The sequence below is a fragment of the Narcine bancroftii genome, chromosome 8 (genome assembly GCF_036971445.1).
Source record: "Narcine bancroftii isolate sNarBan1 chromosome 8, sNarBan1.hap1, whole genome shotgun sequence".
Lineage (NCBI taxonomy): Eukaryota > Metazoa > Chordata > Chondrichthyes > Torpediniformes > Narcinidae > Narcine > Narcine bancroftii.
Window position 1 is genome coordinate 10,310,108 of NC_091476.1, and position 15,079 is coordinate 10,325,186.

Genomic DNA, 15,079 nt, shown 5'->3' on the forward strand with positions numbered 1-15,079 from the left:
ACATTGACCACCGCCAGTGGGCTGATATCGCCTCAAACCGTGCATCTTGGCGCCTCACAGTGGGGCGGGCAGCAACCTCCTTTGAAGGAGGCCGCAGAGCCCACCTCACTGACAAAAGACAAAGGAGTAAAAACCCAACACCCAACCCCAACCCACCAATTTTGCCTTGCAACCGCTGCAACCGTGTCTGCCTGTCCCGCATCGGACTTGCCAGCCACAAATGAGCCTGCAGCTGACGTAGACATTACCCCTCCATAAATCTTCGTCTGCGAAGCCAAGCCAAAGAAAAAGAAACTAATACTGAACAGAACCAGTCAGACCCAAAGATTTCATGAAATGAAGTATTAGCAGTATAGATCTCAAGAGGAGTAGTCAAAAATCTAAAATGAAGAAGAAATACTTCAACTGCGCTTTACTCAATTTTGATTGAAGTCCCTCTTCTGGAAGGCAGAGAACAAAAATTCAGCCTGACATTACATTGTAATACCAATAGAGGGCAGCAACAATCCCTAGCTATTATTGCACATACCTTGTGTGCCATCTCCAATGGTTCCCCTCCTTTAATTAGGATCCCATTTTGTGCACCTACTCCAGTCCCCACCATAACTGCCGTGGGGGTGGCCAATCCCAATGCACAGGGGCATGCGATGCAAAGGACAGTGATGGAGGCTTGGAATGCAAAGCGCACTATCACCTCTGGTTGAGTCAGGCTTTTGTTGTAACCCTAAGCATAAAACAAGCCCAAAAAAAAATCAGTCCAGGTTAGAAAAACAAATAGAAGCATTTGTCCCCTTGACCTTGCTCCACCATTCAGCAGAATCATGATTAATCTTTGATATACAGGCACTCCCCAACTCGTGACCTCTGTGACTTAACCAAACCTTTTTAAAAATATAAAATTTACACGAGATTTAAGGGCACAAATTCAATATCGTCAGGGCGCCCAACACTTGCACCAACCAAACTCCAATACGGTCATAAGCGGGGATTACCTGTACTATTTTTCTGCATTCTACCCATTACCTTGATTGATTTAATATTCAAAAATGCATCCATCTTAGTTTTGACTGAAATCATAAAATGAGCCTCCATAGTCTTTGGATAGATGATTTCAAAGATTCATTATTCTTTTTGTGAAGGAATTCCTCAAAAACTACCACTTGTTTGACTCTCATTGTACATCATTGTTCTGGACCCACTGGCAGGGTAACCATTCTTCCCGCATCTACCCAGACAAGTTCTCTTCAGGATTCTGAATGTTTAAATTCTGCTAATCAGCAAATATTGTTTAGATTCTAATCAAATAGGAAAGGCTAATGCTGCAAAGATAAATGGTTTCCAAAAGAAACTGGAAGCACATTAATCTTTTAAATGCCAAGGACAGATATAAAAAAAACGTATAAAATAATAATGAGTTTAAACATACAAGCATGAATACAAAATTCAGATTACATAATAATTCATAAAAATGTTCATTAAAAATTTGGCTTTTAAATACAAAGATTTATGCCCTTGTTTCGACCACAGCTGAAGGACTGCAACACAAACTGTGCATCGTATTTTGCTTTTGAAATACATTGCAGAGGTGATTTTAATGAAATTTTCATGATGTTAAGAGAACTCTCTCACCAATCCGATTTTAACTTTGGTGTGTCTAAATTAAAGAAGTCCAGTCAAAAATATTAGAGCATGACATTTCAGAAAAGAAGTTCCAAACACACTTCCATGTGCCTTGACCTGCTGCACATGTACAAAGTCAGCCTGGGAATGGCCAGCTGCAAGCTCATTACTAATTTTAAAGTTGGAGGTCAATATCATGTGGGCAAAAAGGTCAGCCATAATCTCAGTGAATTGCAACAGGCTCTAAAGATTTCATTATCTCCTCCTATCCCTATATGTTAATATTTAAACATAAAAACAACAGTTTTACTTATTTCCATTTCCAATCTTATTTCTTAGTTTGATTTAACCACTAACTGAAATGCATTTTGTTGTTGGCAAACGAGAATGCTCATCTGCATTGATATTTTCATGGAACCTCCTCCATTTCAGTGCACATTGTTCAGACACTTGGCTTCATGGACTGTTCAAAATTCTGCTTGATTGTGTGAAATACCATCTTTCATGGCCTCACTTCAGCAAACCAATAACCATATTGAGGCAAGAAGCAATGAAAACTAGACTGTTGATGCTCTAAATCAGATTAAAACTAGAAAATGCCAGAAACACTCAGCAAGTTAGACAACATACACAGATTAAGCACCAGAGTGGCCTATTTCTGCAACCAGAGTGGTCAGATTTCTGTTGAATAGGCATTGATTTCAGTAATTCATACATCGTAGATTATGTTAGAAATCTATTGGAATGTCTGCAGAGTTCTGGACCTCATCTAACTTTAGTGCAACAATTTATTGCCTTTCACGTCACAAAGAACTAACCAAGACCATTCTGATGCAACCAAGACCATTCTGATGCATGTGTCCCTGTAACGTATAGACAATTGGCACCCAGGTACTTACACACATCTGTATATTTTTTATTAAATACTGGAATCATCCAGCAAATCAGACAGCACCTGTGGAAAGAAATCAACTAATATTTCATATCCAGATGAAGGATCTTCGACCCAAAATGTTAGTTGATCTGCTATTTCTGGCAGATAAATTTCCAACATCATTTTGATTTTCTTTGACATTAACAGCTATTTAGAATCACATTTATATACTGTCTAATTTAACCACTAGATGCACCATAAGCAGAACTTTTCCATCTTTTTTAGGCATTTTATCCAGCTAATGCTAAAACTTACAGGAAAGTATTTTTCCACAAGTTGAAAGTCAAGAAATCCAATGATAATCCAGGCGATCAAAGCAGTGATCGAAACCCCAACGATGAATGGGACAAAGTATCCACTAAGTTTATCTGCGAACTGCTGAATGGGGGCCTGAAAAATCAATAATACAAATTGTGAATTCTCACACAATTTGAATTTAGAGAAATAAACATCCACTCAACTAGTGCACCCTGGGGTGGATGCAACAAAAAGGGAAGGGGAAAGAATATCAGTGAGGAGGTCAATCCATTACATCTCTCGCCTGTTGGAAATAAATTCTGTGCTATACAAGTCATTGGCTGTACTTGTCTGCCTAAATATGCAAGGGTGATGGAAAGATGAAGCAGATGCACATGCCAGGATTACTTGATGTACTTTGCATCATTTGTGCCAAGAATTCTGAAAAATCCCAAAAGCCAACAATGCTTTGTTCTGAAGTGGTGGATGAGAGAAGAAAGTTAAAATTTTAAAACGTATCACTGGCTGCCTTAATCAATTACAGAACGATTAATGAATTATTTGACTCAGTAAATACAAAATGCAACTGAAAAATCAATTCCAATCTATCATTCTATTCTTCTTTGATGGAAGATAAAATGTTCTTCTCTCATATTTTGCTGATAGAAGAATCCACATGAGCAGCTTTCTTTCCACTTGCATCCAAAATAGAAAACTGAGATTGTGTGAACAGTCCTTGATTTCACCAACGTTATAAAAATGAGCCTAGACTGAATCAGAGGTATGAAAATGTGGACTGATGCCTCACAATATTGAAAATCTGCTTCTATTTTCGCAAAGAGAACGTTTTACTGAAAATGCAGTTTTGGGGGGAAAAAAAAAATCACAATCAGCTTTACTTAAATGCTCTTTCTCTAGGAAACGCATCCCCTACACTACCACGTACTACTATCGCAATACTTACCTTTGCATAATAAAATCGTGCTTGGCCTCTTCTTCTAGAAAGATTGCTATTCTACTTTACAAAGTTTAAACTGAGGAAATGATTGAGAAATAAAATAGATAACATTACGGAGGAGCATAAATAATAATGGTGATTTAATAGCTGATCAATTTAAAATTTTGCTTAATCAGAAAGCTATTATAAAATGATATTGTTCATATTATAGAAAGACAGACTTCAGTACAAAATATGCCAAAGCACTTTCTCTAAATTGACCTCGACATGCCTCAGCATATAAGGATGAAATAAGAGGCATGGAAATGTGTAAGAAATAATTGGGGGAAGTTGGCAAGCAAAACAATAAAGATCGACAGAACACATTCAGCATCTTTTTTCCTCCCAATTCCAGTTACATAGTTCACCAGCAAAAAGCATTCGGAATGCCCATACCTTGGAGGTTTGTGCTGCTTCCACCAGTTTCACAATCTGAGAGAGGGTGGTTTCTGATCCAACATGAGTAGCTTCAATCAATAAAGACCCATGCTGATTAATAGAGCCTGCAATGACACTGCTTCCCAACTTTTTAGTGACGGGCATTGCTTCACCTAAATAAAGTGAGATTGAAATTAAATATCGAAAAGCATTCAGTGTTCAGTATCACTTAAAAATAACATGCATATATTAAACTTTAAAAATCTCCAAATTACAGCAACCAACTCCATATCTTTTCAGTGAAAGTCCTGTAACACACGATGAAGAGATTATAATGGATTCAATTCCACTTGTGAAACAGTGCCTGGCTTACCAAAGAAGTTCAATACAATTAAAATTCAGAACACACAAATAAAAAATTACAAACTGGATGAAATCTGAAGTATTAATGTTTTGTGTAATGCAGTATCACTCAGTTTATGAATACAGGTATACCCTGCAAAACAAAGGTAAAGCATTCCTATGAAACCTTTTGTAAGCCAAAACGGTCCAAAGCAAAGAAGCAATTACCATTAATTTATAAGAGGAAAAATTTTTGAGCGCTCCCAGGCCCAAAAAAATAACCAATCAAATCATACCAGGTTCATCTAACACAGTGGTTTCAAAATATTTTTTAACTTCTGCTCCCTTAGCTTCCAGGCCACATCCCTAGCCATCTCCTCACCTCCCCCCTCGACCCCACCACCACCCCCCCCCCACACACACACACACACACACACACACACACACACACACACACACACACACACACACACACACACACACACACACACACACACACACACACACACACACACACACACACACACACAATGACCGCACACCTCTTTCTTCTCCTTTGCCCACTGACTGCTTTTCACCTCCAGCCTCTCATTCCTCAGCTGGCATCGCCTGCAGACCTTTCTCCTGGGGCTGACTCCTTTTGCCCCAGGCCTTTCCCTCCTGGGCCCTTGTGCTCGGTACCTCCCTTGCTCCTTCCACCCTTCCTCCTGCCAAAACCAAATACAACATAGTGGCCACCGAGGCCGGCTCTCACAAGACCTCCTTGTCGCCATTTAATTTGCTCGCTACTACCAGCCCGAATCTGGGCGCGGCAACTGACAGCTCTTCTGGAGACTGTGATTTTTCCCTCGCCTTTATTCATAAAGCCAAAATCCTCTTCATATTACGGAAAACAGGTACTACTGTAAGTTTTTCGTAAAAATGACATGGCATAAAGTGAATGTTCGAAAAGCAGGGGATGCCTGTACTATGGATTTGCTCAAGTTGATTAACATCCTTACATAGTTCAGTGACTATAATCTCCATTTATCACTAAAGGTCTATTTAAAAAGCTATAACATTGCTCATCAACACTTTCCAATGCCACCCTGAAAATTGATGCTGAGAAACAATCACATGTTGCTCTGACTAAAAACTTCAAGTCTCTTGGTTTTGAGGGGGGGGGGGGTGAAGAGGGGATTGCTCTTGGGGATTACCAAGGCTCTTCTGCAGCTTACAAATTGAGTGCAGGGCTTTTAAAGAAATAGTTTTGAGTTATTATTAACCTTTCCTCTTTCAGCATCCTAGCTGCTGTATCACAGTGTGGTGCAGCTGCTATAGAGAAATGGATCGGAGGTCAATCCACAGGACCATAAGAGTGGCTGAGAGGATCACTGTTGTCTCACTCCCCCCCATCAATGTGATCATTCAGGATCATTGTCTGAAGAGGGTGCACAAAATCATTGAGGATCCCTTCCACCCCACACACAGCATCTCTCACCAGCTCCCTTCGGGGAAGGGATACAGGAGGATCAGAGCCAGCACCACCAGGCTGAGGAACAGCTTCTTTCCAAGGGCAGTGAGAATGCTGAACGACCAAAGGAACTGCTCACACTGACCATCCGAAACTCTTATATTTACAAAACAATATTTGTTTACAGTACAATTCGGATTATCCAAAATGGTCGGGACCAGGCCTATTTCGGATAAATGTTTTTTTTCCCGGAGAACTGGTCATTTTTTAAAAAACAGCCCAGTAGCAACAGCAAATCACCTGTATCAATGTTTAAACAACAACAAATAAGTGAAGGCTCTTTTTTAAGCATTAATGTTTAAATCTCACCAAAAAAAAAATTGCTGGCTGCTGTCAGGAGCCTGAAGTCTGCGCTCCTGCCACTGGGAGCCTGACCTCCCCGGTTAGTTCAGCTCCAAAAAAATTTTGGATAAACAAGGATTCCTGATTTGTTTCGGATATCCTCATTTATCTGAAATCTTTTAAATTTTTCAGATAATTGAGGATTTCAGAGAATCAGAGTTGTACTGTATTTATTTGTGTATATGAGTTCTAGTCCACAATAAGTATTGCCTGTCTGTATGTGTGTTATGTCTAATTGTGTGTGTGCCTGCGTGTTTTGCACTGAGGACCGGAGAACCCTGTTTCATCAGGTTGTACTTGTCCAATCAGATGACAATAAACTTGACTTCATTCTCTGAACACTCAAGAACATCCACATCATGTCTTATTCACAGGCTAAACATATTTTATCTTCTTACCAGTGATCAGAGATTCATCAGCCATCGAATGTCCCTCAATCACTTTGCCATCTACAGGGAATTTACCTCCTGGGACCACCTTTAAAATGTCTCCACGTTGTACCAACTCCACATCAATCTGTTCTTCACTATGAAGCCATAGTGGACAAAGAAAATAATAGTTATTACAATTGGTCCAAAAAGTGCAAATCAATGAATTGTCCTTGTACACCAGCAAAAGAAACCATTTCTTAAGTATCACAGGAAATGATAAATATACCAACTTTTATTATTTAGATACACAATTACTTTTTTTTGTAAATGTGCATACCTTAAAATGGAATGGGCATCATTTATCTTCACTATTGTTGCCTCAGTTGCCTGCAAGGACATGAGCTTCGCAAGTGCTTCTGATGTCTTCCTCTGCAAAAATAAAATTACAGGTACCTTTTAAAATCTCCAACTTCAAAATCAATATATTGGGAAAGTAGCAATCATTATTCACAGCATCTCCAATCATAGGGTAGCAACTGAAGTCTGCACAATGATGTGGATACATTTAAATATATTGAGATGCACTGAAACGATTTTGTCCTCCGAATAGTTTGTTCTTAGAAAGTAATGTAGTATACTGTGCATACAATTCTGTCCACTCTAATTTCTTCAGGATACACTAGACATCTTGCAATAGTTGTTCTTGCTGTTTCTCAGGGGTTTCTTTGCAAAGAAATCCTGCAGAAATTCCAAGCACTATTAAGTAACTGGCCAAGTGGCAGCTAATTAGAGATCAGAACAACAGCAACATTTGTATTTAAAATTAATTGCATGGTTAGTCCGTCATGGTTGTGTACTTGCCTTTGTTGGGAGGTAAGCGAGTGTCAGGATCACCCATGTGGCAGTAAGTCAATGAGAAGGTCAGACAAGTTTCGCTGGGTGATGTTTAGGGAGGTGAAGAAATGTAATGTTGTGTCTCGTGAATAATAAAAAGAAAGATGACTTCATCTTACAATTTTCATTGGACATACAGGACAACAAAGGAAAAGTGAATGCCTTGCCCAAGTCCCTGTCCAGGAATGACATTGACACCTTACAAACAACTACTGCCATCAATTTCAACGTCATGGCTCGTGCACAGCTCACCAATCCTCATCCCATCCAGTATCGCAAATCAACTCTGATCTCCATCTTCAAGATGTGACTCTGGATGAATCAGGTGAAAAGTTGGTCTGCAATTGGGTCTAGGCCTTTTGTGCCGGCAGATATGAGATATCTCTTCACAATCTATCACATCCTGGTAGAAGAATATCAATCAAACTAGTTACAGAACGTTTTACATGGCCTCATGTTAAATGGGATATTGGATAATGGACAAGGACCTGCTTGCCTTGTCAAAGCTCTCAAGTCTCCAGATACACAAAATCCAAGCTGGGGGTTTTGTCTTTCTGGATTTCCGTTTCCAGCAGGTACACCTAGACTTAATAGGCCTGCTTCTGCCATCTTGGGGATATATTTATCTGCTCACGTGTGAAGACTGGACTACCAGGTGGCAACAGGCCATTCCCATCACTGACATCTCTGCGGAGACCATCGCTAGGGCTTTCGTAGATTGTTCAATTCCATCTTTCGCTGTTCACTATTACAATGGATCGAGGGTCTCAGTTCAAGTCAGCGTTCTTCTGAGCTCTCTCAGATCTTCTGGGCACTACTTGTATTCGTACTATGGCTTACCATCCGCAGGCCAACAGCCTCGTTGAACATTTCTATCGACAACTGAAGGCAGCATTAAGAGCAGGAGGTGATGCATCTATATGGAGTGAACATTTTCCTGTGGTTCTCCTTGGCGTGTTGAGGCAGGTCTTGGCTGTTCAGCCACAGAGCTAGTATATGGCACGATGTTAACCTCGCTAAGCCAATTTGTGAATCCAAGTCCAGGCACAACACTCTTTGATCTGGCTAATTACGTTGATCGTTTCTGTGAAAACATGATATTATTCCAACCGACTCCTACTTGGCAATTACCTGCAGTGTACGTGCCAAATGATTTACAATACTGTACTGTGTTCCTCCAGCACGATGCTGTTCGCAAATCACTTCAGCCTGTTTACGAGTGTCCTTTTCAGGCCTTACGACACAACTGAAGACTTTTGAGATCGACAGGTTGAAGCCAGTGTATATCACTGGCTATATTCTGTGTCAAAGCCACAGGACCAGTAACACCATTGCCAGTCGAAGCACGCATCACCCGTCTTGCACTATTGTATGAGGTCGGGCTGAACTGTCAGCCCTTCGAACTGTTATGTAGTAGGACAGTTCCAATCAGTTACCTCCTTGCATGGCTTGGAGGATGGGGTGGTGGGGGGCAGGGGCTGTCGCGATTGTGTACTTACCTTTATCAGGAGGAGGAGAGTGAGTGTCAGGATCACCTGTGTGGCAGTGAGCCAATGAGAAGATCAGAGGAGTTCAGCTGGGTGGTGTTTGGAGAGTTGAAGAATACAATGTTGTGTCTAGTAAATAATGAAAAGAAAGTTGACCTCATAGTGTGCTAAATGAAACAAGTAGTGAGTGTATTCTTTATTTGTTTGTGAGCTGTGTTAAATTAGTGCCGTTACAAGTCAATTAAGCATTTTGTTCAATCTCAATGCCAAAAATAGAATGCATGCTGTAAACATTGCGAGTTGGTGCAATGCAATAAATTTGCTGGAGTATGGAGTCATGATGTCACAGCATAGTGCAGTACAAAGTCCTTTGATGTCTGTGCCAAACACGATGCCCAAATTAAGCTAAAACACTGCTGCTTGCATACGATACGTGAGCCTCAATTCCCTGCATAAATGGCTTTTCTTTGAGCCTTTTAAACATCATCATGCAATGCACAGATTTCAGAACTCCCATTCTGTTCATCTGTTAATCTGCTGTGTTATCAGGTGTGACACAATTTTCCAAATTTGTTTTGAGTTGCAACAATACATAGAAATGTATTTCCATTTATTTTTGAGATCATGTTGAATTGGTGACCTTGAAGTAATCCACTCATTTAATCTCTCAAATAAAATTGCATGGAAAAGCACCTGATACTCAAAGACAGATAAATAAAATCTAGAATATTAACATTACAGTACAAGAACCATACCGGCAGATTTTCACAGTGAAGTGAAAGTCATTTCCGGCCAGACACATTTTGAGAAGGTCAGAAGACAATTTCATAAATCTTCCAAGAGAATTGCAAAACCAGAAGATTTTACATTCATAACAAAACCAGAGTATCTGATCTCAACTGTATTAATGACAAGAGCATTAACCTGGGACCATGCCAAGAGCAGTTGAGGCAATGATTAATAATTCCATCACCCCAGTTGAAATCCCATCAGGGGAGCTATCGAATTTAATAATTGGGAAATTAAAACAAAACTAATCACAATTAATGATGACCAAAAATACAACCAGACTGTTGCAAAATCCACTTGATGAAGGATTTCTCCCACTGATACCACTTGACCTACTGACTTCCCCTACAGCAGATTCTGTTTGGCAAAGAATAAAACAAGCTTGATGATTCAGCTGGAAACTGGACATGACAATTTCACTTTCAGATGAGTTGATTTATGCAAAGTCCTTCTTGAACACATTTAGGCAGCCTGCTGTTGAATTTGAAGAGGTATCACTCATTCTACTCACAGTCCAACTGTCCAGACTGTAACCAACCAATTCCCTTCATCATTCCCAAAGTTGTACATCTCATCTGCTTTATCCATTGTTAGGACGAGACTAACATGAACTCATATTCCTCTTGGACAGCCTTGAATCTAAAGGCATGAACATAATTTTCTCTATCTGGTTGCATGGTTTCCATTTCTTTATTTCCCTCTTGCAGTTCTTATTTTTCTCTCTAATTCCACCCCATCCCCAAATCTTCATTAATCTCTCCTTCCTCTCCATCTCTCCCACTGTTTGTTCAATGCCTTTACACCCTCCCCCCCACCAAATCACAGACAGTCTCAATAACGGCTCCTGACCTGACACATTGACGAACCATTTCTACCCATGGATGCTGTTTAACTTGCTGAATTCCTCCAGCAGTTCATTGTCTGTCCAAGATTCCAGCTTTTGTGCTTCTCTTTGTATAAGCATGCTGACTTCTGTACCATAGCTTGAGTATGCTGTGTCCTGCCAGTATGAGGAAAACGTACCGAGGTACAGCATTGTGGATCAGACAGCTCAAAGTAACCATTGGAGCCCTCAAAAATCGCCCCATGGAGACAAATAGCTTCAAGTGAAACCTCCACCAGATTACAACTTCCTGCTCCTGCCATTCAAAAGAAGTGGCGCTGAAAATTACAAGAGCACAGAATGCATTCTGGCCAGGAGACTTCAACATCCTTCAACAAAACTGGCTCAGTTGACCAAGAATGACCAAATTTCCCAGGTCCTGAATGTCAATCTACCACATTGAGTCTCCAGTAAATGTTAAGTAAATCAATACAAGGGAAATGCTTGATCTCATCCTCACATTCTCCCTGGTAGGAGTAATCGCAGCTCGTTCCTTTGAGAATGTTCTCATATCAATGACACCTTCTACTGTGTTTGTGTGGCACTGTGGTTTCCCAAACTTTTTTCTTTCCACCTTAAGTAATTCCTATGCCATAGGTGCTCTGTGAGATTACTTAAGGGAAAGAAAATGTCTGAAAACCACTGTTTTAATTGTACCTAATTGACTTGTTATGTGCATGGTTTCATAACTCCAAAGGAAATGGGCCAATGACAATTTTTCTCAAGCAAAATTTTTCAGTAACAATTGGATCTAGAACAATGGTTCTCAACCATTTTTCCCCCACTCACGTACCCCCTTAAGTTGTCCCTTACTAATCACAGAGCACTTGGGGCACACGGATTACTTAAGGGGTATGTGAGTGGAAAGAAAAAGGTTGGGTAACCCTGCTCTATGGGGTTGTTTCAAAATCATGGATTCAAGAAACTCAATGGACAATTTTCAACAGAAAAAAAAATCACACGACTGGCATATCCATCATTTTACCATGATCATCAATCCTAGAGAGCCAAAAGGGCCCCTCAGCTCAAAAATAGGCTCTTCAGCACACCAAGTCTGCACTGACCATCATTTTGGTATCATATACTGGTTTCAAAACCAGACTGTGCATTCACAATAGGAAGCAAAATAAGCATTGAATAATGAAATTGCAGTTAATTTTCCTCACCTTAGCTATGTGCTCAAGCCATCGCCCCAAACCAATGAAGACAAACAGCATTGGAGGTGTATCGAAGAAGGTTATTGGATTTACTCTGGCCTCCTCCACCATGGCAACAGCCAGAACAACACAAGAGTACAAGAAAGCAATTGTTGTAGCTAGAACTATCAGTACATCCATGTTAGCAGTTTTGTGTTTCAGTGCCTTGTATGCTTGAATATAGAAGTACCATCCACCTATGGACTGAAAGAACCAAAAACAGCTTTAAAATATAATCAAAATTCTCATTGATGCCTGATCAGATCCTACAAGCAGCAGTGTGACGTTTTGCAATTTGATTTTTGGTGTTGGTGAAACAGTAAAGGTGAAAACAGAACACCCAGAACTTCATATTCTGGCTCTTCAAAATTGTACCATGGAATCTTTGACAAAAAGCTTCAAAGATTATAGGCTTCTGTTTTATTTTTACTTCAAGAGGCAACATCGCTGATAGTCCCAACTTCATGACGTGAGCATAAACCTATAATTGTGCGCCACAAGAGGCAAGAATTGGATTATTATGGCATATTGTTCATCGCCTCACAATCTTAAGCAATTGCCCTACTCACTTACAAAATTTAGCATTAATGGGTGCAAATACACACCTGCAGTTTGCAAAGAAAGATTATTTTTAAGAAACAGAAATGTAGAACTGAAATGACTATTATTTTAACATTTTTGTCGTACTTTCTGATGACTAAAATCAAAAATTATAAAGTTCAGATTTAATCTTTCACTTTTGTAGCTATTTTAAATTGGTTAGAAGTAGGGAATCCACAATGAATTGTCATACATCTAGCTTAGAGAATGGCAATGATTAAACCTCCATTCTGCACAAAATAAATTAAAATTTCACCATTGATTGCCATTCAATGTTCCATGGGAAACTTTGTTTTTGGAGGCACAGACTTTGCAACGTTCAGGACTTGTCACATTTAGATTCTTTGTCTAACAACTACTTTTACCTTGCATTAGCCTTTCTGGATCCATCTGTCTTCCATCCCTCACAGCCAGTTCTCTTTGTATTTTCCTGCTCCTCTTTTGGTGTCTACTTCAATACTCACTTTAAAAAAAGTTACACTTCTCTTTTTTCTGACAATGAAAATAATTGATCTAAAACTCTAACTCTCCCCAAAAGACTATCTGACTTGTTAATCACTAATCCGTGCCACTCAATTTATCCCCAATTAACCTACACCCCCCCTCCAGTACATTTCAAACAATGGGAGGAAACCCACGCTGACACGGGGAGAGCATACAAACTCCTTATAGATTGTGTAGGATTCTAACCCCAGCTCTGATCTCTGGCACTGTAAAGGCATTGCGCTATCCGCTATGCCAACCATGCCGCCCTTTTAGTTTAGGTTTTGGCTCTCATATTGTGGTGTTAAAGCTTGTCCATGGTCAAATGGACAGATGTGTACACAATGAACTAGGAAACCAAATCCTTTATAGTTTAAAAAAAGTTGAATAACTTCTTTTGACAAAACAAGCATTTAATGAACAGCAAAATGTTCCACATATTCAGATTTCAATTGGCTAGCTGCTGGTGGCATAATCAGAATTGCACAAGAAAAAAAAACTTGAGGCTAATGGCTAGTAGTCTTTTCCATATTTGCATATTGAGATTGAAAGGAACAATTAAATTCAACACCCCTGTGTCAGACCAAAGTGCATACCTGAACTGGAATACAGAGAATGAAGGACAGTAAATTCATAATGGAGAGTCCTGGAAGGAGCTGCCGCTCCAAAAACATTGAGGTGTGGTGATTTTCAAGCTCATCAGTAGTTGAACCATTGTGGTGACTCTTGTAAAAGGTGTGATCAGCGACGATCATGTAAATCATCATGACCATCACAGGAATGCAAAAAAATAGACTTATCAGGAAGGATCTTCTCCATCTGTGAGGGGAAAAGTCAAAGAAAATATTTTAATCACAAATTAAAATATATGAAGCCCTTAAAAGGGAAAAGGCAACTTACTGAATAAAATTGCCTCATTTTGTGACAAGGACTTATTTGATAACATTCATTAAACTTTAAAAATTGTACGTTAAGAAAAATTAAAGATATTCCAATGCAGACTCTTCCTCATTTTCACTTCACTCACTCTTAGTCGTAAAATTGACTGGACATGCAGTCCCACTGCAATGCAAATTATTATTGAATGATTCTTGAAGTCACAAGGATGGCCATAACAAGGATTTGCAGTTTGATGTTATTATTTAATAGGGTCTAGCTTGTTCCTAATCTGAATACAACAGCATTACGCATACAGGGGGAGGAAAACATTCCTTGTTCCTGATTTTCATTGATTTCAACAAATAAAAAAGCTTGAACATTGGTAATTTCAACAGTAAATCTTCCTTCAAAAACATCAATCTTTTTGTTTACTTTCTATCAATTTTCAGACGTGAATGATTCCAAAACCATTGAACTGAAAGTAGATAAGATGCACTTTCCTATCATGTCCTTGCTGGTCCTGATCAGCACTTCCTTGATGGAATATGTAGATAGCTCAACCAGAGAAGGTCCATGCTGGACCTTGTATTGAGAAATGAGCTTGGAAACACTTGTTATTGGGCAAGTCCACATTGACACGTGGAAAAAGTTCAAAGGCCAGAACCTCAGAATTCAGGTCAGACATGTTCCCATGAGGACATAAAGGTTCGGAAACCTTGGATGATGAGAGCTGCAGATAAAGTTGAGGAAGATTAAATCAAACAGGGCCCTTGTGGAATATGAATGAAGCTGTAAAGAAATTGGGAGTGTGAAAAGGGGCATAAAATGTCTTTGGTGGGTAGAATTAAGTAAAATACCTAAGGATTTTATATATTTGAAATCAAAAAAAGGTAACGAGGGAGAGGGTAGGAACACTCAAGAAGGGACCTGGGAGGAGTGGGAGATACGTCTTCCTGCATTCCTCCATGGGGTACTACTGTCCTGCCATCACACCAGATGGCCCTCAAAATGTCAAAACCATATGTAGAATGGGACAGAAAACATTCAGAGGTTCGGTACCTCTGCTTTAAATATAGCCACTGACGGCCTCCACAGATTCACCACCCTCTTGCTGAAGAGATTTTTAAATTTCTG

The 15,079-nt window shown here is 39.6% G+C and overlaps 1 protein-coding gene across 4 annotated transcripts in view; it reads right to left on the minus strand.

Annotated features, from left to right (window-relative positions):
• LOC138740348 (copper-transporting ATPase 1-like) overlaps positions 1-15,079 on the minus strand; it is a 60,394-nt gene that overhangs the window by 19,408 nt on the left and 25,907 nt on the right. For all 4 annotated transcript variants that reach the window (XM_069892874.1, XM_069892875.1, XM_069892876.1 and 1 more), the window contains exons 9-15: positions 13,663-13,885; positions 11,954-12,187; positions 7,072-7,163; positions 6,762-6,889; positions 4,185-4,339; positions 2,810-2,944; positions 530-724 (exon numbers count right to left, since the gene is read on the minus strand). In XM_069892874.1, the coding sequence (XP_069748975.1) occupies positions 530-724; positions 2,810-2,944; positions 4,185-4,339; positions 6,762-6,889; positions 7,072-7,163; positions 11,954-12,187; positions 13,663-13,885 (1,162 nt within the window). The remainder of the gene's footprint in view (positions 1-529; positions 725-2,809; positions 2,945-4,184; positions 4,340-6,761; positions 6,890-7,071; positions 7,164-11,953; positions 12,188-13,662; positions 13,886-15,079) is intronic.